The sequence below is a fragment of the Phodopus roborovskii genome, unplaced genomic scaffold, assembly GCF_943737965.1.
Source record: "Phodopus roborovskii unplaced genomic scaffold, PHOROB, whole genome shotgun sequence".
Classification (NCBI taxonomy): domain Eukaryota; kingdom Metazoa; phylum Chordata; class Mammalia; order Rodentia; family Cricetidae; genus Phodopus; species Phodopus roborovskii.
This window is the reverse complement of record NW_026126648.1, coordinates 5,346,176-5,368,030: the sequence shown is the minus strand read 5'-3', so window position 1 is coordinate 5,368,030 and position 21,855 is coordinate 5,346,176. Positions and strand designations below refer to the sequence as shown.

Below are 21,855 nucleotides of genomic sequence, written 5' to 3'. Positions count from 1 at the left end.
GGCATGCCCCAGCCTTATTATTTGAGACAGTGTCTCATATCACCTAGACCTGGAATTACAGGTGCCCACTACTTCCGGCTTCCCCATTGTTTGAAGGTTCTGTTAATGTCTGGAATACTTGCCGGTAATGTTTCTAGACTTTTGCCTTGCCCCTCTAGATTCTTTATTTGTTGCCATTTGCTCGCTACCCGTTTACTGAAGATTACACAGCAGTGCCTTTGCTGGAAATCAAGCGTCCATTGCGTGTACACTTATGGTGTTTGAGGTGGTCATGTGTGGTTTAGACTGGCCTTGAATTCTAGTCCTGCCTTACCTTGTGGATTCTGAGATTAGAGGTGAGCTCTTGGCTCTGGGTTCTCCATTTCACTGTCATATAGGTACGTTTGGGTTCTATGAAGGAAAAGCATATGACAGAACAGTGAACTTGCTGATACCGTTACATCTTAACTCAGCCACTTCCCAGGGCAGTGGCTATGCAAATAGGTCACAGATGGATTCCCATTATCAGTCTCATATATGAGAAATAAACATGTTCCATTCGGTATCAATATATGCACTTTTACAGTAAAAAAAAAAAAAAAAAAAAAAAAAAAAAAACTACACGATCCCAAAACCAACGACTTCAAGTGTCTTTATGCCACGAAACAGTCTCATTCCCTAAACACCAGCCCCAGAGGCTCAAGCTTCAGACTTGTACCAGTTACACAGAGCTGTATCTTCACGAAGCTTGGAAGATGGTGTGAGCTTGAATTTCAGACTAATGGCCTGATTTGCCAAGTTCCACCTTGTAGTGCAGCACTAAGTAGGCCGAGGTGGGCTGGTGTAATCCACGTTGGTGATAGATGAAATTTTAGAGGTTTACATGTAGACACACATAGGCTTTATGTCAGTCACTAAAGGAGGATATGCTGTATCTGCCACCAAACGTTGTCTATTGGATCATGAGGCTTCCAAGGATTTTGCGGAGTTTATCTTTACACTTCAGTTGCATTGGGGTGGGGGGAGATGATTTTAAAGCAAGGGGGGAAGGTAGTTAGGTCCCCACTTCATGAAAGTTTTTAGCCACTGGGAGGCAGGTTCTGCAGGACCCATGACCCAGGGGACCTGGAGACTTAGCTTAGTTGGCGTATGTAAGCCTGCCTTGCCCACCATTGGCTACAGGCAAGGCTGAGGTCCTTGAGCTGGTGAGTGTGGAATCCTTTCCTCTGGACTCCACTCTACAAGCCATGGATTGGAGAGGTGCGAGCTGAGCCTAGCGCTCCTAGGAATGTCTCACTCAAGTCCACCCTCAGAGCAAGCATCATCCCTCAGCAGGGCCACTAGGTGGATTAGCGTTCTTCCCTGTCTGCAGGAATCCCGTCCTTTGTGCTGCTGTTGGCAGTATTGGCACTGGGGTCAGTCTAATACCTTCCTATTCCTCCGGACACCAAAAGGTCCCTTTGAAAGCAAGGATGATTAGCACAGTGAGTGCTGTGTGCAGCTGAGCTCCTGAGAGCGCTTCAAATACTAGGGATAGGCGCTGAGAAACCTGGGCTGAGGCAGCAAGGGGTAGGCCAGCTCCGTTTTAGCAGATCTGGGGAGTCTGTGCCATCACCCATGTCTTGGCTCCTTGGCCCCAGGCAAAGCTTTTATGCTCTGATCAGAGGTGATGTCTGTCCATAGTGTTCAGTTATAGCCCGGGGGCTTCCCGGGGCAGATTTCCCAGCCACGTTATAGGGGGTGGAGGAGGACACGGACCGAAAAGAGAGCCACAAATCCTGGGCTCTCTCGGTGGAGACAGCAGCCCTTTTCCAGGCCTGCCACTCAAGACCTTTCCCAAACTGTCCTGAGATCCTCGCTGGCCGTGTTCTAACTGCCCAGTCCAGACAGGTCTCAGGGCAGAGGCACCTCGAACAATCCTGGCTTTGTCGCGAAGACTCTGTCCCTCATTTCCAGTCTGTGGCTCGGTGTCTAACCTCTCTCCAGCCCCGGAGACCCGGAAGGCGGCGCAGGCTCCCGGGTGGGGAGGGGGGGAGGAGAAGGAGTCACCGGGCATGGGAGCGCAGCCGGCCCGCGCTCGCAGGAACCCCGCGCGTGGGAGGGCAGCCGGGGGTTCGGGGGCGCGCGGGGCGCCCCTGAGGCTCAGGCCGTTCGTCCGTTCGTACTGCCGGCCTGGTCTGAGCTTTCTTCCCGCACCCTCGAGGTCGCGATGGGCTCATTAAGCCGGCAGGTAGGCAGTGCCGTGGCGGCGGCAGGCGGTCCTGGAATGTGCGAGGGGCGTGATGACAGCTACTGCCGCCGGCCTCTTTGCGCAACCCCTTCACCGTATATATACCGGGCGCTCCGCCGCGCTCCGCCTGGGTGCCTCCTGCAGTCCCTCACCTGCGAAGGGAACGCTGGTGAGTACCCCGCCGCCGCTGCTAGCTGCTACCCCGACGCCGGCTGCTTCTGCCCTCACCGACCTCCACTGAGCTTTTCTTTCCTCCTTCTTTAAGTGTGACTTCATTCTTGTAGACGCCCCTTCATGCTGAGCACAAGAGACCCCACACTGCTTTACTGTCCCTAGGCTGCAGGGGAGGAAGGAAATAGAGCGTGTCTTTCCGAAACTTTGCGATCTTTTACTGTCAGGACGAATCTTGGGACACCGGTGAGATGGGCGTGCTTCACCTGGAGCTTTTGTGATAGCTGCGTCTGAGTGGCTTCGGGTGGGATCTACCCGGCCGGGCTCACTCTTTGGGTCACTACCCGTGTGACTCTTCTTCTGGTCCCTGCCACGCAGTTGCCCCCCTGGTGACAACCTGAGTCTTTTCTGCAAATTACAGGCTTCTGGCTGCTGGAGGAGGAGTCCCCCCTCTAGGGGGACTCAGCCAAAGGCTTCTTCTGCCCCTCGGATGTGTTGAGCAGAACCCTTTTAAGGCAGAGGGTACTAGGCTGCGAGGGGTTAGTAACTTGAAGGAAGAGTATGTGCACAGGATTGGGGACACCCAGCGTTTTCTGACCAGAAAGATGGGAGTGTCTGTTTTGGGAGCTCAGATTCCATGGGGTCAGATGCCTGCCCTAGGTACTGTGGTTATTTTCTTAAACCTGTGCTTTTCTACTTTTGAGGGTCTTCCAGGAGAGTTTTGTCCTAGCAGGAATGGCTGTTAATCCCCTGCCCCATTTCCTGACTTGCAAAGTGTAACTTGCCCTCTGTTAGGCATTTCTGGAAAACCTGAGCCTCCCCTCAGTGGCCATTGTTTGGGATTCAGAGACTGTCTTATCCCATGCCAGCTGATAATGACCTTTTCTGTTTTGTAAGCTTGTAAATGGATGGCAAGAAGGGAAGGCTTTGTAATAGTTTTGGATGCTACACAAGTTACAGCTCTCCTCTACTCCAACCTCCTCTGTAGCTGCTAGATAGACACAAGCCAGGCACAAAAAAAAAAATCACAAAGCATTTGGGGAATCTGATTTGGGGTACAAGTGTTCTCAATAATGACTGCAACATACTTATGCTCACAAATTCAACTTTTTTAAACTCCCCTAAACAAGGAAGCATATAGTTACAGGTCAAACTACAAAACTCATTTTCAACCAAGGATGCAAACTCAGAACCTTATCATGCTAGGTAGCCACTATGCCACTGAGACATACACCACCAGCTTTGGGATTTTTGAGACAGAGTCTCATATGGATCATCATAGTCTTGAATCAGTTATCCCCGGGCCTCAGCCTCCCAAGGGCTGGGATTATAGACTTGCCCTAACACACCTGACTAAAAGTTAAATCTCATGAATACAGTTTTATGTGGGCCTAACTTTATAGAGATAGGCTAAACATCTACTAAAAAATTAGTTAGTGCCATTCACATAAGGTCTAAAAGTAAAGCTACCCAGAACAGTTAGTTGCCCTCCCCAAACAAGGTCTTGTTATAGCCCAGATCAACCTCAGACATGGCAATCCTCCTGCCTCAGCTTTTGCAGGCTTGGGATTCCAAGCATGTACCACGACCACCACCTAGCATCTTCTGATCACATCCTTCACTCCCCCTTCAGGTTTCCTGATGCTTAAAGGAAGCTGAGGCAAAGCAGCTATTATACCCTTAGTGAGTCTGGCTCGTTCTTTCAAAGCATGAGAACTTTGCAGGCCTATAGAGGACATCGGATGCATGGAGTTGAATTGTCTCTGAAGCCGCAGCAATCCTCTGTGACTGAGCAATTTTTCTGTTTCTTGTAACATAAAGTTAGCACCACCAGTTATCACCCTCTGGAGAATGGTGTTAGAGTTGGTCTCAAAGATCACTGATAGCTGGGTGCACACCTGTAGCTCCGCCTTTGGAGAGGCTGAGGCGGAAGGATCTCCCTAAGCTAAATGGTACATCCCGACTCCCCCTCCAAAGTGCTTGACATTGAGCTGGGCTGATCAGTGTGTGTGACTCCCTGCCGGTCAGTGTCAACCTCCCGGTGTTCAGGGGTCATTCTTGTGCTGTGGCCAAACCTGGTGTGAGGGCACAGGACCACTGACCTGAGCCATTTCCCTTTTCTTGGGCTTAGACTGAATGCAGCTGGCCCCTGTCATGTCCTGGATGGAGAAGCACAAACAATTACAAAGTAAAGTAAAGGGTGTGGGTGACTGCCAGGTGCCCTGCACTTTCCTGTTTGGTGAGTCCCAGAAGAGCCCAGAAGTTTCCCCTTCTGGGCCTGCCTCGGAGGAATGAGTTCCTCTTGGCATCGTGTGTGACCACCTGAAGTGGATTCAAGAGCGAAGCTCCCATCCAGCTCTGTAGTGATGGGCCGGGTGTGGGCTCAGTGTGCGGCCCTTGTGATAGTTCTCGGTCTTGCTGGGCAATGACACCCTTGTTCGATGGAGGGCTTCACTCCGTGCTGGCTGCTTCTGTCAGAATCCGAGTGCAGAAATACGGTGTTGGGGGGAAGTAGAAGGAACAATGGCATCTGGAAGTAGAAGAAACCTGTGGAGGGCCCCTCCTTCCAGAAGCAGGTTTGGTGCCTGCCATGTCTCTGGGTCAGTTGCCTCAAGTTGACACCCCGCCCTTTGCCCACCGTGTTTAGTATGTCCCCATCTCAGGAGACATACCTGGAGGGCTGCAGTGTGGGCCCTTAGAGTTCTTGATGACTAAGTTTGGAGACTGGACACAGGAGCGCTTCCTGCGGTCATGTTCCAGAGCCCTCCAGGAGCTGGAATGAGGCTCCTGGTGCTTGGATAGGGCCTGGAGGTACCCCCCCACAGCTATGAGGTTTTATGGTGCATGAAGTCTTTTGGCTTTGAAAGTGTGTCCTAGGGTTCACACTCTCACACACACACACACACACACACACACACACACACACTCTGAACTATGTGACTTAGGCAAGTTCCACCACCCCTTTGCCTACCTTTTATTGTATCCTGGAAAGGAAAATTCCTTCCTTGTCGGAATAATGCCCCCCCCCCCCCAGGCAGGGGTGTGACTTCGGATTGCTTCTTTGCTGCTTGCCTCTGCTCCAATCACCCTGTGAAGTGTTGTGTCACGAGACATGGCTCACAGCCCTTGGGATCCTTACTGTGTGCCCAAGGCTGGCAATGAACTCTCCATGTAGACCTAGTGCAGCTTAGGCCCGTTCATGATGCAACTCACTTCCTCTGGACAGTGCTCAAGCCTGGCCTACACATGCTGTGAGTTAGTCTTCGTAGCAGCTCAGGGAGGGATGTGACACAAAGCTTCCTTTTTTTTTTTGAGATGTGATGATGGGTTGAAGCCTCCATGGATCTTCAGGGCCGGCCGCCCTCCACCACACTCTGTGAGTCTGCATGGCAGGCATTATGGTCTCCACAGGAGTATCACTTGATGTTGACCTACTCCAGGGGCCAATTGTTCCAGGCCTAGCCTTTTCTCCAGAGTTCCAGCTGCAGGGTCTGGGTCCACCCTGCACAGAGCGAACAGGAGGCTGGGAGGATGGGGCCCGTGTGCCAGAGCAGCAGCGTGCCAGAGCAGCAGCGCCATGGCTGGATGGTTGTCAGATACCTTGTATGTCCCACTTTCGGGACACATGCCGCTGTGGGGGTAGAGTCAGAAAGGAGGTGGCTAGCCATCTTAGAGAGCTAGGGCAGGGTGGACTATGCTCCCTGATGTTTGCTCAGGATGGCTGTGCCACACATGTGTGGGTCTCTGGCTCCATTCCGGATGCCCCAGGGTATGGCCTGAGTGGCGACTGAGTGCTTATTTGTTTCCCTATCCTGGCCTGCATTGTGCCATTCTCCTGCATCAGCCTTGCTAATTCCAGGGTTACAGGAGTCCGCTACCTTGCCCAGCGTAAAGCTGAGTTTGTTGTTGTTGTTTGGGGGGTCTGGAGACCAGGTCTCACTGTGTAGCCCTGGATAGCCTAGGCTGGCCTTGAACTCCTGGATTAGCTAGCTTGAATGCTGCCACCCGAGTGCTTCAGTTGGCTTGAGCTTCAATGCTTTCTATTTCCTTTTTTGAGTCGGTCTCACTGGACCTTGGCTGTCTTTCCTCTCCCAAGTGCTGGGGTTACAGGCGCGCCCCTACACTCAGCTTGCAGTCTTAACCCTGTAACTCCTAGTGATTATCTTCTGCAGCCACTTTAGCAAGTCACTGCACAATCACAAGGGTTACAGGGTGCTGGACACAGTTCTGAGAGGCCCCATTATTAGCGAAGCTGTCATTTTGCATCCAGAGAAACTAAGACTAAAGGACCTGCCCGACCTCACAGAGGCAAAACTGGATCTTGAACGAAGGAAGTGGCTATCTTAAAAACCCAACTTTCCTCTTGAAACTGTCTTCAGTCCCTTAGGGTATCTGACAATGTTTGAAGATACGGTCAAATTTGGGGTGAGAGCCTTGGTGTTTGGTAGAGACAGGGCTGATGCTAATTGTTCTGTGAAAACAGCTTATCTGAAATGTCAATCATACACCAGTCTTGGCCCGGACACCCTTTCCCGATTCCATCAGTAAAACTTTACTGCAGGGAGACAAGTCATGCTGATGCTCCTCGTTATCACCCTGGGTGAGGCCCCAACCTGGCAGAACTGTGTAAAAGCACTGTGTTCCGGCGGCTTCTATGGTAGATACTCTTGGCCATCCTTTTCGCGCAGAAGGCCTGAATAAAAATGTATATCAGGCACCAGCTAGGCACGGGGTAGCTCCTCGATGCTCTTTAAATGGTCCTAGTTATTAGAGATTAAGAGATGTCATAGTTCATAGTGGTATGTGATGGAGTGCCAGATGACTCACACAGCCAGCACGTGCCAGGGTAGAGAGAGGAGGGAGGATTTGTGTTGAGTGCTGAAGCACTCTGTCAGCAGGAGTGGAAACCCAGAGGCAGGGCTGCACTGTGGGGGAAGTCCATCCAGAGAAGAGGGGTCAGTTGAGGGCCACAATGGGCAGTAGGATGTCGGGGAGCTGTGTTAGGAGTCTCACCCATGGGAAGGTGTGGGGACTCACTAGGGAAGCTGTGACTTCCGTTCCTGTGGGAGCTGCAGAGGCCCTGGCTGGGGTGGTGTGCAAACTGAATCAGGAAATGCTTCCAGGCAGAGCCAATAGGTCTGGGAGATTTGGGACAGGAGAGTTCTGCTGAAGGATGCAGAGTTCGCTTAAACTGGGGTGAACTTGAAGCAGAGGTGTCCAAGAGCATCCGCATACAGGTTGGTAGCCCCGGGGACAATGCAGGTCGCAGACGCCTCCCACACAATATCCCCTGTTGGTCTGGAACATGCTGCCTTCACACCCTAGTGCGTTCCCTAGTTGGCATTAATTCAGGTAGTGGTGTACACGGACTCTGGGGTGGGAGCAGCTCCCAGATCACGGTTGTGTCTGGCTTTTCCCATCTGAGAGCTTCAGTTTTCCCCTGTGTAAATTCCATGAGGTCACACAAAGCACAGCAGAGGCCAGCGGGTAATAACACTATACAACTTTATCTGGTTTTGTTGTTGGTCTTAGCCAGGTTAGACAAAAGTTGCCCCACTGAGCTAATCCCCAGGCCAGTGTTGAGAAAGGATCCTACTCTAGCCCAGCCTGGAACCCCCTGTGTAGCCAGACTGGCTTCAAAATCCCCACAAGCCACGTACCTGGCTAGAATCAGCCCTTTTAACCTGAAGTTGGATAGATGTTGCTATCCGGCCCTGACCCTGAACTCCTCCGTGGAATGATTCTGGCCCCTAATTACCCTCCTGCAACCTTGCCAGAGTTGGGACAAAGTACTTCTTATTCATAACAAAGGACACTTGCCTGTGTTTGTCTTCCTTTACCACCTTTAATGATTTGTTACACCTTGATCTGCCTTCATTAGAACAGAGCAGGAAATCCCTTTCTGTATGAATATGTATTGGGCCTTATTGAGGGCCAGGCAGAGCTTCGCACCCTAAGGATACCCACTTTCCTGGTAGTGCCTGCCTGTCCTTTGGTAAGCAGGAAACAGGCCAGTTGGACCCTGGTTCTGGGAATCCTCTCAGGTTAATGGAGGAAGAAGATAAGGCGGGCGTTTCTGAGAGCTGAAGTTTCTCCCCTTCTAACTGAGGGAAACGAGTGAGGATGCACATCCACAGTGCCATCGTTTCTGAGAGCTTCTCAGCTGTGTTCCAGCACGGTGCATCTTTGTCTGGAGACGCGCGCGCCTTCTCTAATCCAGGCCACTTGATTTGCATATCTTGACTTGCTGATGAGGCTAGACTCTTAGCTGTTTGTACTTCCTTTTCTCTGAATTTTCTGTTCTGTGGATTGTTTCCTTGCTTCTGTGGTGGCCAGCCAGGTGAGCTGGCATGTAACTGAGAAGGCTATTGTGGAGAAAATGGGTTATGAGGAAGTCCTCGCAGGGGCTGGAGACAATGCAGTTCTGATAAAGGGCCATTGATCATGGTAGGGTGTCCCAGTGGATAGCTGCGATCTGTCAGCCACGTAGCCTCACGATCAACCTCCTAGCTCAAGAAGTATGAAGAACTGCCCCCACTTTACAGGGGAAACCAGTACGGAGTGCTTGAAGGCATAAAGGGAAGTATTTGGTCCTGAGGCGTATCCACTCCTGAGTGGCCCTCTCACTTCCGCAGAGGACCCAGGTGGTAGGGAAAACTGGTGGGCCGTCTGGGAGTATATGCCTCGCACACTTGCATTAGCATATGTGGGTGTGGAGACCACAGGGCAAGGAGGTTTGGTGCTGACTTAGACTTGAACTTGCTCCAGTGTAAGTAGCAGGTAGCGTCCATTGGTGTGGACAGACACCTCTTTTCCTGCCTCCCATCCCTAAGAACTGCAGGGACTGGCTTTCTCTCCGGCAACTGTGACATCAGGGGCTGCATCTTCAAGCGCTGTCTTCTCTTTTGCAGATCATGGCTCCTTGGCCGGAGTTGGAAAATGCGCAGCCCAACCCCAATAAATTCATAGAAGGGGACTCGGGAGGTCCGCAGTCTAACACAGCAGCCAAGGACAAGGAGACTAGCAAAAGTAAGTGCCCCCCGCCAACAGGGACCCTTTGAGGACCCACAGAGACCCAGCGCTCATTCCTCATGGCCTTTACTACTTGTTTGCACAGATGAGAGTGGGGCTCCAGTAACCAAGGTAGAGCTTCTACCCTCCTATTCCACCGTGGTCCTGATAGAGGAGCCCCCCGAGGGGAATGACCCCTGGGACCTGCCTGAACTCCGGGACACCGGGATCAAATGGTCAGGTAAGTGGATGTCCAGGAGGACCCAGCCAGTCCACAGTCTCTACAACATAAAGGGTTCTAAAGAATGATAACTGGGGGACTCTTTGCTCCTTCAAAAAGTACCAGGGACCAAGGCCCTAGCGCTCAGATTCTGGGTAGGTGGATTCGGTCGCAGGCGTGGGATTACAATCAGCCTGGGGACCAGTTAGCCAGGACAGGCGCGGGTGGTAGGAGGGGAGGGAGTTGGGTAAGAGAGGGAGAAGAAACTTCTGTAGCTCAGAGGGATGACTGAGCTTGCAGCTGTGCTGCTCTGAAGGTGCTATGTGGAGCCTGTGACCTGTGGCCTGTGACCCTGCATCGGGTGGCATTGCGGCTCCCTCCATTCTGATTGGCTGCTTCTCTGGGCCCATGGAGGAGCTCTCCTGCTCCTGTCTGACTCCAGGAACAGTCCGGAGGGACCAGTGATAGCACCCCAAAGAGAATTGCCAGGAGCCAGCTACAAATGGAGCCCACACCTCCAGGCCTTCATTCAGGAGCCAGTGGTGATGGAAGGCAGGCAGGGTGTGAGCAAACAGCTCTGTCCCAGCTGGAAGGATGCTAACTGCTATGCTGTCCCGCCCCGCCCCGCCCCCTCCCCACAGAGAGAGACACCAGAGGGAAGATTCTCTGCATTTTCCAGGGGATTGGGAAATTCCTTCTGCTTCTGGGCTTCCTCTACCTGTTTGTATGCTCCCTGGATGTACTCAGCAGTGCCTTCCAACTGGTTGGAGGTAAGGACCCCCCCCGCCCGAGGCCTCAGGGCTGGAGGTGGGTTACTCTTGACTCCCGAATGTCAGGTGGATGCAGCTCACAGGCCGCCTCAAGCTTCAACGCGGTTGGGAGTGGGCGAGGACAGGCCTGCTGGAGCAGCTCAGACTTTCCCCACCACCATGGAGAAGGGGACTGAAGCTTCTATGTGGCTCAGGGGGCTTAAGCCAGGAGCCAGGTCTGGAGTTGATTGTAGCTATCAGAGTCCCTTCTATTGTACCTACACCCCAGCAGGAAATTGCTTGACTCCTTTTATCTGGGAATCCCTGCTGTCTCTAGGCTTCTGTCTACAGAGTATGGGGAGAAAAAAAAACTATCTCTGGGGCCAAAGCAAATAGGAAAGATCAAAGCTGGCTCTTGCTGGGAAGAACCTGTAGTAGATAGATGCCTTCCCTGGACTGAGCCCCAGACAAAATGGCCTGTGTTCCAGAAACCCAGAAGTGAAATGGCCATGTGTGCTCAGTTAACTTTGGACCCTTCACGGGTGACAACAGATAGATAGTAGCCCTGTCTGGAGTAGTCCTTCCTCAAGGAAGGACCAAGGCTCAGAGGTCACTAAGTAACCAGACTTTAAACACAGCCTGTAACGAACACAGTGGGATTCCAGAGCACAGATCAGGGCGACTCAAAAGCCTGTGGGTTCTGCTTCTCTTGATGCCTTGACCTAAAGAGATAGTTAAAAAGTCTGGGTGGATCTCTATGTGACCTGGCTGTTCTGGAACTCCCTATGAAGTCCAGGTTGCCCTGTAGCTTTCAGATCCACTGGCCTCTGCTAGGATTAAAGGCATGCTCCACCACACCATTTCCAAGCCTGTTCGAGGGTCTCACTATTTCTGGCTGGATTGGAACTCACAGATACCCTCCATCTCTGCCTCCCAAATTCTAGGATTAAAGGCGTGGGCCAGCGTGCCTTGTCAGGCTGATGTTTTTGACCTCAGTGATGCCTGCTGGGTGGTGGGTCAATTATGCCCTAATAATTACCTGAGAGGTAAACTGATATTGAATGTGGTTAAGTCGTCTCCCTGGCCCTAGGGGACATTCATAAGGAAGGGGCTTGGCTTATGACGATGACCATCTTGGACAATTCACACACACCCAGCCCCTCTCTAGGCACCCATCATAAAATGGGTTGGAGAAGGACGGAGGGTCACATAGGTACACTCCCAAAGAAACCTCTAGAGTGAAATGACAAGCCAGGCTGGCTGCAGCTGGAGCTGCCAGAGGATGGAGGATAGAGGAGTTGGGATTTATGCGAAGCCTGGTCCGTGATCAGAGAAGACTGGAAGGAAAAGCCGGCTGAGCTGGGGTAGGGCTGGGCTTTAAGATTGGAAGCTGCAGAGAGAGAATTGCGGAGATCATGGCTGAGTGTGGAGGTAAACCGGTCATATACCTGGAGCTGCCAGCCGGCTCACGTGACCAGACAGCTTCCTTCGGGACAAGGCAAGGGGAAAGAACCCAGCTGAGCTGAAGCCTGGGCCCCTGCTTGTACTCACACCGACAGCCACCATTTGTCTTCCAGGAAAAGTGGCCGGCCAGTTCTTCAGTAACAACTCCATCATGGCTAACCCCGTGGCGGGGCTAGTGATCGGGGTGCTGGTGACCGTCATGGTGCAGAGCTCGAGCACGTCTTCATCCATCATTGTCAGCATGGTTGCTTCTTCGTGTGAGTTGGATTTGCTGATTCTCACAATTACCTTCCCATCCTTTTTTTTAAAACTTATGCCAGTGTTCTAGCCAAAATTAATTGGTGAGAGTTCTAGCCAAAATTAATTGGTGAGAATTTTTTTTTTTTCTGCATTGTGTGGCCAGCCTAAGCTATGCAACACAAGCGCCTGGGCCACGTATGGTGTCCTGGAACTCATCTGTCCCCTTAAACTGACTTGTTTCCTGGTGTCCCCTGAGGTGGCTTGAGCTCTGCCGTAGAAGACGGGGGTTTTAAAGCAAGGTCCTTAGGGGTCAGCTAGTGCCCGGGAATGGGTTCGGGCAGGTTCCTTGACCTCCCTCTCTAGATTTGAAGAGCTGTGCGCTGCCTGCCCCTCCCGCCCCCAGAAGCTGAGACCTGCCTTCTGAGACAGCTGCAGTGCAGGCAGCCCACGCTGGGCTGTGTAGACATGACAACCCTTGCCTTGCTGGCTGCTCACCCACGTTCTTTTCTGACCTCCAGTGCTGACCGTGCGTGCCGCCATCCCCATCATCATGGGGGCCAACATCGGAACCTCCATCACCAATACTATTGTGGCTCTTATGCAGGCAGGAGACCGGAATGAGTTCAGAAGGTAGGAGGCTCAGGGCAGGCTTGGTGCCCACCAGGTCTGTCGTTTGGGTCAATCAATGCCTTTGTCTTGTCATGAAGGTGTGCCCTGCAGTTCCCTAGGATTAGGAATCTTAGTTGGTTCAAATCCACTTACTGTGATCTGTAACAACATCCAGCAACACTAAGTTATTCTAGTGATTAGAACAGTCATTCGAGCAAGCCCCTGGCACCACGACAGGATACAGAAAAGGGACGCACTAGCTAGACACGAACTGCTGGGTGGTAGCATTAAAGCAAGGCCGGTTGGGGCGGGCTTTACTGTCTTAGTCATAGATAATTATAACTCCCGAAAACTCCTATTTTTTTGGCAAGCTCAACTAACTACCCTGTAAGCCGGGCAAAGGCAAATACAGTTTGTGACGTGTAAGATATGAAAATATGGCAGTTGGAAATGGGCAAAGGGAAACTCTCTTAAAATGTTAGCATGGGAATTAAACTTGTTTCCCAGCATTTCTGCCCAGCGATAGACTCTTACCAGAGCTTATTAAAATGCAGAAGCAATCCCCAACTTGCCTATGATGCCATTGTGGTTTGGTCAAGCAGCTGACATTATAGCAGGTTGTTGGAGACAGGTCATGTTTGTCGTGGCGGCTGGTTGGTGACGGGCTATCGCAGCGGTCCATCTACCGGAGCCACCTCATCGGGTCATTGATGACATGTCTTGATGGACTTGATAATACACATTATTAAGGCAGGCACCCTTTAATTTCATCTTCTCATCAAGCCAGGCAGCCTTCCTCATTTGCCATCGTATTCACCTTGGAGCCAAAGCAGACAAAGTGATGTCATTGACTGGCACAGCCAGGGTTCCAGTTAGGTTTCAGTTCTGGAAAGTTTGGGATCATCTCATGAAGACTTACATTGATGGCTGCCTCGTAGTCTATGGGATAGAAGCCTGAGACCTATTGTGGTGCCTTTATGCTTGGATATAACTGACTTATCCTATCCCCGTCCTTAAACTATTTCAGTACATTACTATTTCAGTATGTGGAATGTGTGTGTGTGTGTGTGTGTGTGTGTGTGTGTGTGTGTGTGTGTGTCTCCTTCTCAGAGGATTGGATCATTGCCTTGGAGATCTACAATAATTACTGTATCCGGTGTTAATAGGGCTCTTGTACATTTTTTCCAAGCACGGGGAAATGTTTGAATCATTTTCTATTTCATCAGAAATACAGAAGGCTCTTAAATGGCCTTCTCCGGGATGAATGAGAGGAGCTAATACCATAGAGCAAACATTGGAACTTGCGGTACATTTCTCTTACTAGTGAAATTAGGTATTTCCCCGTCTGTTTACCAAGTGCTTTTCTCTTGAAGGAGAGTATCATATACCGAGTACACCTAGTGGCAGGTGTTTCCTGGCATGGAGATATTTCTAGAAGGAACCTTTTCAATTCTCATTGAGGAAAATTGCCCATGGCAGTGTTTGCCTGGCTTGGGCTAGTTCCCTAATTTGGAAGTTGTGTGTCTCGGAATTTTGGGGATTTTTAAAGGTTTAGAATTTTGGGGCTGTTAAGATGGATGCAGTACTTACTGTTCTTCAGAGGATCCGGGTTTAGTTCCCACCACCCATACGGTGGCCCGCAACTGCCCATAGTTCAGGTTTACAGGCTTCTGACGGGCTCCTGTGCCAGCGTAGTGTGTGCACGCACACACACACACACACACACACACACACACACACACACACACACACACACACACACACACACGCAAGCTAGTAAGAAGATTCTGATTGTCCACCCGCTGCGCCTCTCCATTTCTCAAAGGCCAGGCTGCCTCCCAAGCACTTTCAAGTGGTCTAGGTGCGATTGAAGAGGTGGCTCATGGGTTAAAGTCACTTACTGCTCTCGCAGAGGACCTAGGTTTGAGTCACGCTATGGTGATTCTCTATATATATAACTCAGTTCCGGGTGGTCCAACAGCCATGGGTGTGGTGTCTATATGCGCGCGCAGAGAAAACATTCATAATTTTAGATTAAAAAATGATTAGTGCATTTGCCTGCATGGGCGAATGCACCCCATACGTGCCTTCTGACACTGGAGCTGTGGGTTTTGGGATCCAAACCCAGGTCCTCTGGATGAATAGCCAGTGTTAAAATCATTCTCCAGCCTTAACTTTGTGGGAAAGGAGGGCTTGGGGGTGGTCTGGAATTCTGCTAAACAGAATTTTGCTGGCTGACAATGTCCTACACTTGGTGGTCTCTCTCCCTTAGGGCATTCGCAGGCGCCACCGTCCATGACTTCTTCAACTGGCTGTCCGTGTTAGTGCTTTTGCCTCTGGAAGCTGCCACCCACTACCTGGAGATCCTGACCAACCTGGTGGTGGACACCTTCCAGTTCAAGCCTGGAGAAGATGCTCCAGACATTCTGAAAGTCATTACAGACCCCTTCACAAAGCTGATCATCCAGGTAATGGCTACGTGAGTCCAGCCCTCACAAAACAAAAGCCATGGGCACACTTGAGAGTGTCAACTTCATTCCCTTGACATCATCAGCCTGGCTTGCCCTCTTTACTGCAACCAGCCGATGGGGTGAGGTCAGGGTGATGAGCCCTTCTGAGTGAGCCTTTGTGGCCACCTTTTTCCCCCCATTATGGTCAACCCAGCTTATTATGGTTACTGTGCTTCCCACCTGAGGCCAGTCATACCCTCTGGTCCGTGGTGTCTGCCCTAGATATGATGGAGGAAGGGGCAGCTGATACTTGAACTTGAGCTGAGACAGTAGGTGTCTACAGACTGCTGGCTATCAATGCCCTTGCCATATAGTCACCTTCTGAGTATCTGCCAATCTCTAGGGGGGTAATGATGTCTTCGGTGGGAGGTTAGGGTTGGGTGACGGGGCATTGGCTCACAGTCACAGCCCCCTGACGCTCTCCATATCTGCCAAGTGTCACAGCCAGAGTGTGCTGACCCTTCTCCCTTTGTATCCCTTTAGCTGGATAAAAAGGTCATCCAGCAAATTGCAATGAATAACCCAGTAGCCCACAATCAGAGCCTGGTCAAGATCTGGTGCAAAACCATAACCAATGTGGTAAGTGTCAGCAGGGTTGCTGGGCAGATGGCGGGCGATGGGCCAGTAGGTGTGGGGGGGAAAGAAGAAATAAGGCTCCTGGGAGGCAATCTGGTCCTTTCCTTTCAGGGAGACAGCCCCCTTTGCTGCTAGGTGTGTGCTCCTTCTTGGCCTGGGATAATGCTGTGTCTCTCACGGAAGGCTGACTTGTTTCTGCTGCCTGTGTGCTCTTGCCCTGGAGACTGTGGAGTCTGTGTCCCCTCAGCACAAATGCTGGCAGCAGGGACATCTCCAGCTTCCTGAGGAGGCACACATACTGTGCCTCTCAAATGGGAAACTTACCCAACCGGCTGTGAAGTGTGGGTGTGGCTCTCCCTTAATTCTGGTGTGTGTGTGTGTGTGTGTGCGCGCGCGCACGCTCACGCATGCGCTATAGGCTGATGATAAAATAAAATGATGAAATAACTGCCCAGTGTTCCCGAGAGTTTCCCACTAACCCTTCCAGGGGTAGAAGGTATCCTATAATGAAGCCACTGCATAGGCCCAATGATAGTCTCCCACTCCGTGCACACACTTGGCTGTTTCCCGCCATGGACACCTGTCGTGTTTGTCATTTAGACTCAGATGAATGTCACTGTTCCCTCACCTGATAACTGCACCTCGCCTTCATATTGCTGGACTGACGGCGTACAGACTTGGACCATCCAGAATGTCACCCAAAAGGAGAACATTGCTAAATGTGAGTGGGGCCTCTTGGCTGGTAGTTCTCACCTGCATATCTGAAGTGTGCCTTGATGTGCTTTCGTCAAAAAGTCCGGGGTGACTGACAGCTGCTTTGATTCTGTGGGCATTAGTCACTCAAGTGAACAAGCCACTGAGCCCACCCGAGACGTCCACATTTTAGGAAGATTTTCTCCCTTTTCAAACAGTACGGTATCCCCCCCGATCCTTCCTATCCCACCGAATGCTGAGCGCTGAGTGTCTCCCTACAGTGTGGTTCTTCCCACAGTCAGGTGAACTTGTCACCCCCTAATGCTCTAGGCAGTTCCCTGGACCTGTCACAAGGGCACATTGGAAGGACTTTAGTTAGTAATGCCTCTGCACGCTTTGTAGTAAAAGTTACATGGAGATGAGTGGTAGAAGAATTGGGCTGGGTACCCGGGCTACCCGTCACAAGCTGTGACTTAAGTACCTCGCCTCACCTTCCATTTCCGGGAAGTGCAACTTCCTTAACATAGGGGTCAGACCTGGTGGGACCTGCTTGTCATCACAGGAGGTTGAGGGGGGAGAAAGGATCAAGCTCAGACAGAACTATACCAGATCCTGTCTCAAACAAGCAAACAAACAAAAACAATAACAAAAAACCCAGGGTTGGAGACATGGCTCAACTGTTAAACTCACACACTTCTCACGCAAAGAACTGTATTTCCTACATCAGGTCACTTACAACAGCCCGTAACTATACTTCTAGGGAATTCTTACTTCTGGTCTCTATAGGTACCTGGGACACACAGAGACACACACAGAGACACACACAGAGACACACACAGAGACACACACAGAGACACACACACACACACACACACACACACACACACACACACCCTTTTAAAATTACCTTAAAGCTTGTTTTACAAGGCAAACATCAAAGAAGGACATCGTTAGCCTTCCCTCCCAGGTATCTAGTTGCCACTCAGGATTGTTTGCATGAAAAAGGAGCAGATGTCAGTCTCTGGGCAGGGTGGCTCCTGCCATTCTGACAAGGCTTTTCTTGTGTTTCTTCAGGCAAGCACATCTTCGTGAATTTAAATCTCCCTGATCTTGCTGTGGGCATCATCCTGCTGACTGTCTCCTTGTTGGTCCTCTGCGGCTGCCTGATTATCATAGTCAAGCTCTTGGGTTCTGTACTGAAGGGACAGGTGGCTACTGTCATCAAGAAGACCCTTAATACTGGTAGGTCCAACACTCCATCCTGTTCTGGCCTTTTGGAAATGGTATTGTATGGACAGCTTTGATTTCTCATCCTGCAATCTCCTCTATGTGGAACTCATTCTCAGACCCACTGTACCATGGGGATTACATTGTTTTCCCTGGAAATTGTCTGGGATGTCCCGTGTAGGTCAGGGAGGGAAACAGGTACAGGCTTCCCATTGCAGGGTGGGCAAGGTCCTAAGAAAGAGGCAGAGGGTTAGGCCTTCTCCTGGGCAGGACTTCTATAAGCCCTAGACTACCATGAGTCTGCTATTAAGGAAAGGGGAACTGGTATCCCGCCTAGCTCACATTCATCCTCACCGTGCCCGAGTCTCTGGAGAACTATGTTGGCAATGAGACTCAACTCTGGTTCAGCCGGAGCTCCCACCTGGTGAAGAACGCTACCCGATAAGCATGAAAATGTCATTCCTCAAATCTCAATTTGCCGTGAATGTCTGCATCCCAGGGTTGCCCTAAGATGGGGTGGGGGCTGTACTTAAGTGCTTACCAGAGCCAGGGACCCAATTCCATGTATGTAGCCAGTGTTTGCAGCTTATCTCTGAGTGTGAGATGATGTCAGACCGGGCTAGGGAAGGGGGCAGGGAATCCCTGACTCCGTCTCTTGTCAGTCTGAGTTTGTTTTATTCTCAAACTGTATCCCTGGCTTGTATGTGAATGTGCAGGATGACCCAGACTAGGGAAGGGATCTGGCAATCTCAGATCACGTGTGGAGTTCAATCCTTTGCTCTGCTCCTGGGTCCTAAGGAAGTCCCCACCCCCCCATGCCACCCCCATGACATGTCTTCTCTTTGTGTCTCCCAGATTTCCCCTTTCCCTTTGCCTGGTTGACTGGCTACTTAGCCATCCTCGTGGGCGCAGGCATGACCTTCATCGTGCAGAGCAGCTCCGTGTTCACCTCTGCCATGACGCCGCTCATCGGTGAGTCTTTGTCCCCGGGCTCTCCCGTCGGGGCGCCCTGGCCTCTCCTCCCCTCGGTCAGTCACTTGGGCTCACGCCCTGTGTTCTGCACTGTCTCACCAGGTATCGGCGTGATCACCATCGAGAGAGCATACCCTCTCACGCTGGGCTCCAACATTGGCACCACCACCACGGCCATCCTGGCAGCCTTAGCCAGCCCAGGAAGCACCTTGAGGAGCTCTCTCCAGGTCTGTGGGTGCAGGGCAGTCTGTCTGTGGTTTGGAAAATCAGTGGTTTGGTTTTAGTTTTGCTTTTTTTGAGCTTTGAGTCAGAATATCCGTGGTCTCAGACTCATTTAAAAAAAAGGGGGGGGGGCTTGGAGAACTCCTGTAACTGAGAGTAAAGGGCACACATCACTCTACCCAGCACGCAGACTATTTTCTCATGAGAGCCATACCTTCTGTGTCACATCCAAAAGGCGTAACAAAAGTGCTGGGGGAAGCCACGGGGAGCCAGGGGTGTGCACAGTCAAAGCTGTGAGTTCCTAAGAGGCAGGTGTGCAGGACATCTAGACTGAAGTGAGATTCAGAGGAAGTCCCTTGCGTCCTTTCCATCATCTCCAGACTTTTGTAAAGGGATGCGTGTTCACGGGACATAAAGCCCTGCACAGGCCCAGGTAGACGCACACCGGAAAGACACTGGCTGAGCTCCTAACCTCTAACCTCTCCAACGTCCTCCATTTCAGATTGCCCTGTGCCATTTTTTCTTCAACATCTCCGGAATCTTGCTGTGGTACCCGATCCCATTCACCCGGCTGCCCATCCGCCTGGCCAAAGGCCTGGGCAACATCTCTGCCAAGTACCGCTGGTTCGCAGTCTTCTACCTCATCTTCTTCTTCTTACTGACCCCGCTGACGGTGTTCGGCCTGTCTCTGGCGGGCTGGCCGGTGCTGGTGGGCGTGGGCGTGCCCATCGTCCTGGCGGTGCTCCTGATTGTGTGCATCCGGATGCTACAGTCTCGCTGTCCCCGCATCCTGCCTCTGAAGCTCCGGGACTGGAATTTCCTGCCATTGTGCATGCACTCTCTGAAACCCTGGGATAATGTCATCTCCCTGGCCACCACCTGCCTCCAGAGACGCTGCTGCTGCTGCTGCCGCGTGTGCTGCCGCGTGTGCTGCATGGTGTGTGGCTGCAAGTGCTGCCGCTGCAGCAAGTGTTGCAGGGACCTTGAGGACGAGGAGCAGGATGTCCCAGTCAAGGCCTCTGGGGCCTTCGACAACGAAGTGATGTGCAAAGAGGGCCAAGAGGAGGCCGTGGGCCAAGATGAGGCCATGGGCATGAAGGTCATGTCCGACACTACGGTGTTCTAGGGGGACGTCGGAGAACCTGGCGGGAGAGGCGGACCTAAGTCCCGTGGGGTCCACCTCTCCCACAACTCTGCTCCTGGGGAGGAACAGAGCTGGCTGGCGTAGGCTCTAGCTGTCCCTTCTACCAGAGTCCCAGCCTATACATACAGGGGAAGGACTTAACTTGTCCCCTGCTTCCCAAGTGCCTGCCTCCCTCTCAGAAGACAGAGTGACAGATTGAGACTGTGAATGTGGCCCCGCAGATGACAACATCCACTTCTTGCCTAGAATATGCTACTCTCAAAGACGGTCCTCACCCGAAGGACAAGTGTTAAAAGGAGGCGTTAGGGAAGGTTGTTTGGAGGGCCTATGTAAGAGTATATGTAAATAGATGTACAAAGCTGGTCTTTCTTGGTATAAAGCTTCAACTACATTTTCTTCCTTCCTTTCTTTTTTTAAATCAAAGTCTACTCCCCATGCCCGGTATCTCCCCGCCAGTTCATCCCTGCCGCCAGATCAGCCAGTTCAGACAAAATGAAGTAATTGTTTGGAGCCCATAGGTGTGGGTCTTCCTAGTTTTCAGCGCAGGGCAAGCCGTTCTCCATCAGAGCTTTTCAGCTGCATGGGTATGGCCAGTCCAAGCAGTTGGACCCTAGTGCCCTCATCTCCAGCTTCCTGGCTCGGGGTTCATGCCATCCGAGCATGGTTTTCACGCCTACAGGTCTTCACTGGCCTTAATGTGGCTACATAATAATGGCACTCTCTTGGCTGGATAGCAGTATTCCTGACGGGACTTTAATAGACCTGTGTCCCAAGCCCTCTCTCCGTTGCTGCCATCCAGGACCATCTGCCTGTGAATTTCTCATCCCATTTCCATTGTGCCAGGAGACTTTCTGGGCCAGCTTTTAGTGGTGTGTTTCATCCATCCACTCCCCCTCCCACTCAAGTCTTCGTTGGGACCCCTCCCATCTTCCATAGTTGAGCTTTGTCCTGCCTCCCTTCCGCGCCTACAAGGGAATTCTCGGGAGAGAGGAGAGGAGATGGGGAGTGGCTAGATGCCCTCAACCATGATGAAGCTCAGAGTTTGTGGGAGACTGTGGGTAAAGGGTGAGCTCCCGTTCACACCCGATAACCTTTGCTGTGTCTTTTAGAGCCCGCCCCCCCTTATCCCACCACAGCTTTTCAGCAGCCCCCCCTCCCTACCCTCCCCCTCCAGTACAAACAAGCCTCAGCTTGATTCAGGGGAGGCTGTGTGGCTATAGACCACAACACTGTCCTCCACATCCTCTCCCAACACACTTCTCCGTCTGGACAGGCTGTCATGCCAAGTTGAGCCCTCCTGTAGATAAAAGAAGTTCCCAAACAGCCATTTATGTGGCATATTTACAGCCACGCATCTGTACAGAAGTACTTCATAAGTTATGTAGTAAATAGTGATTTATTTTATAGTGTCTCATTTGGAAATGAGGCAGGGTTCTTTTATGTACTGTGAAGAACAGAAAGCACCTTTGTATATTTTGTAATACTGCCTTTAAACACGCCTCTGAGGCCACGCCGCCCCCTCCCCCTGTAAATATGTAAGTTACACCCCAAGAGGAGGCTTTGCACTCTGTTGATTTCATTAAAAAAAAAAAAAAAAAGAGGATCCCTGTACCTGTGTCAATTTTCTTTCTAACTGGTTGAGGGAAGGGAGAAATAAAAAAGTCACCCCACTCCATAAACGTGTGTTGCTAACAATTACAGGATTCCAAAAGCAGAGGACATCCTTCACAACTCTCAGGTTTTAATTTTGGGTTTTTTTTTTGTTTGTTTTTGGAGTCCCCAGGGCCTCTTATGGACAAAGAGGACTTAGTGCCACCTTCTCTTTTCCAGGTCATGGG

The 21,855-nt window shown here is 51.3% G+C and overlaps 1 protein-coding gene across 1 annotated transcript; it reads left to right on the top strand.

Annotated features, from left to right (window-relative positions):
- The first annotated feature begins 2,136 nt into the window (after positions 1-2,136).
- Slc34a2 (solute carrier family 34 member 2) lies at positions 2,137-20,408 on the top strand. The gene is made up of 13 exons (XM_051174078.1): positions 2,137-2,378; positions 9,292-9,409; positions 9,498-9,632; positions 10,253-10,381; positions 11,938-12,081; positions 12,583-12,694; positions 14,946-15,141; positions 15,667-15,762; positions 16,360-16,480; positions 17,527-17,694; positions 18,535-18,651; positions 18,754-18,878; positions 19,376-20,408. Exons 1-13 carry the CDS (start codon positions 2,262-2,264, stop codon positions 19,997-19,999), a joined length of 2,202 nt encoding a protein of 733 aa, XP_051030035.1. The 5' UTR covers positions 2,137-2,261; the 3' UTR covers positions 20,000-20,408.
- Positions 20,409-21,855: the final 1,447 nt, after the last annotated feature.

Bases quoted from the DNA above. Each gene is read 5' to 3' on its own strand.
- Slc34a2 (XM_051174078.1), top strand. From the start codon at position 2,262: ATGACAGCTACTGCCGCCGGCCTCTTTGCGCAACCCCTTCACCGTATA. The intron at 9,633-10,252 runs GTAAGTGGATGT...CCCTCCCCACAG, and splicing joins CACCGGGATCAAATGGTCAG to AGAGAGACACCAGAGGGAAG. The intron at 18,879-19,375 runs GTCTGTGGGTGC...CCTCCATTTCAG, and splicing joins CCTTGAGGAGCTCTCTCCAG to ATTGCCCTGTGCCATTTTTT.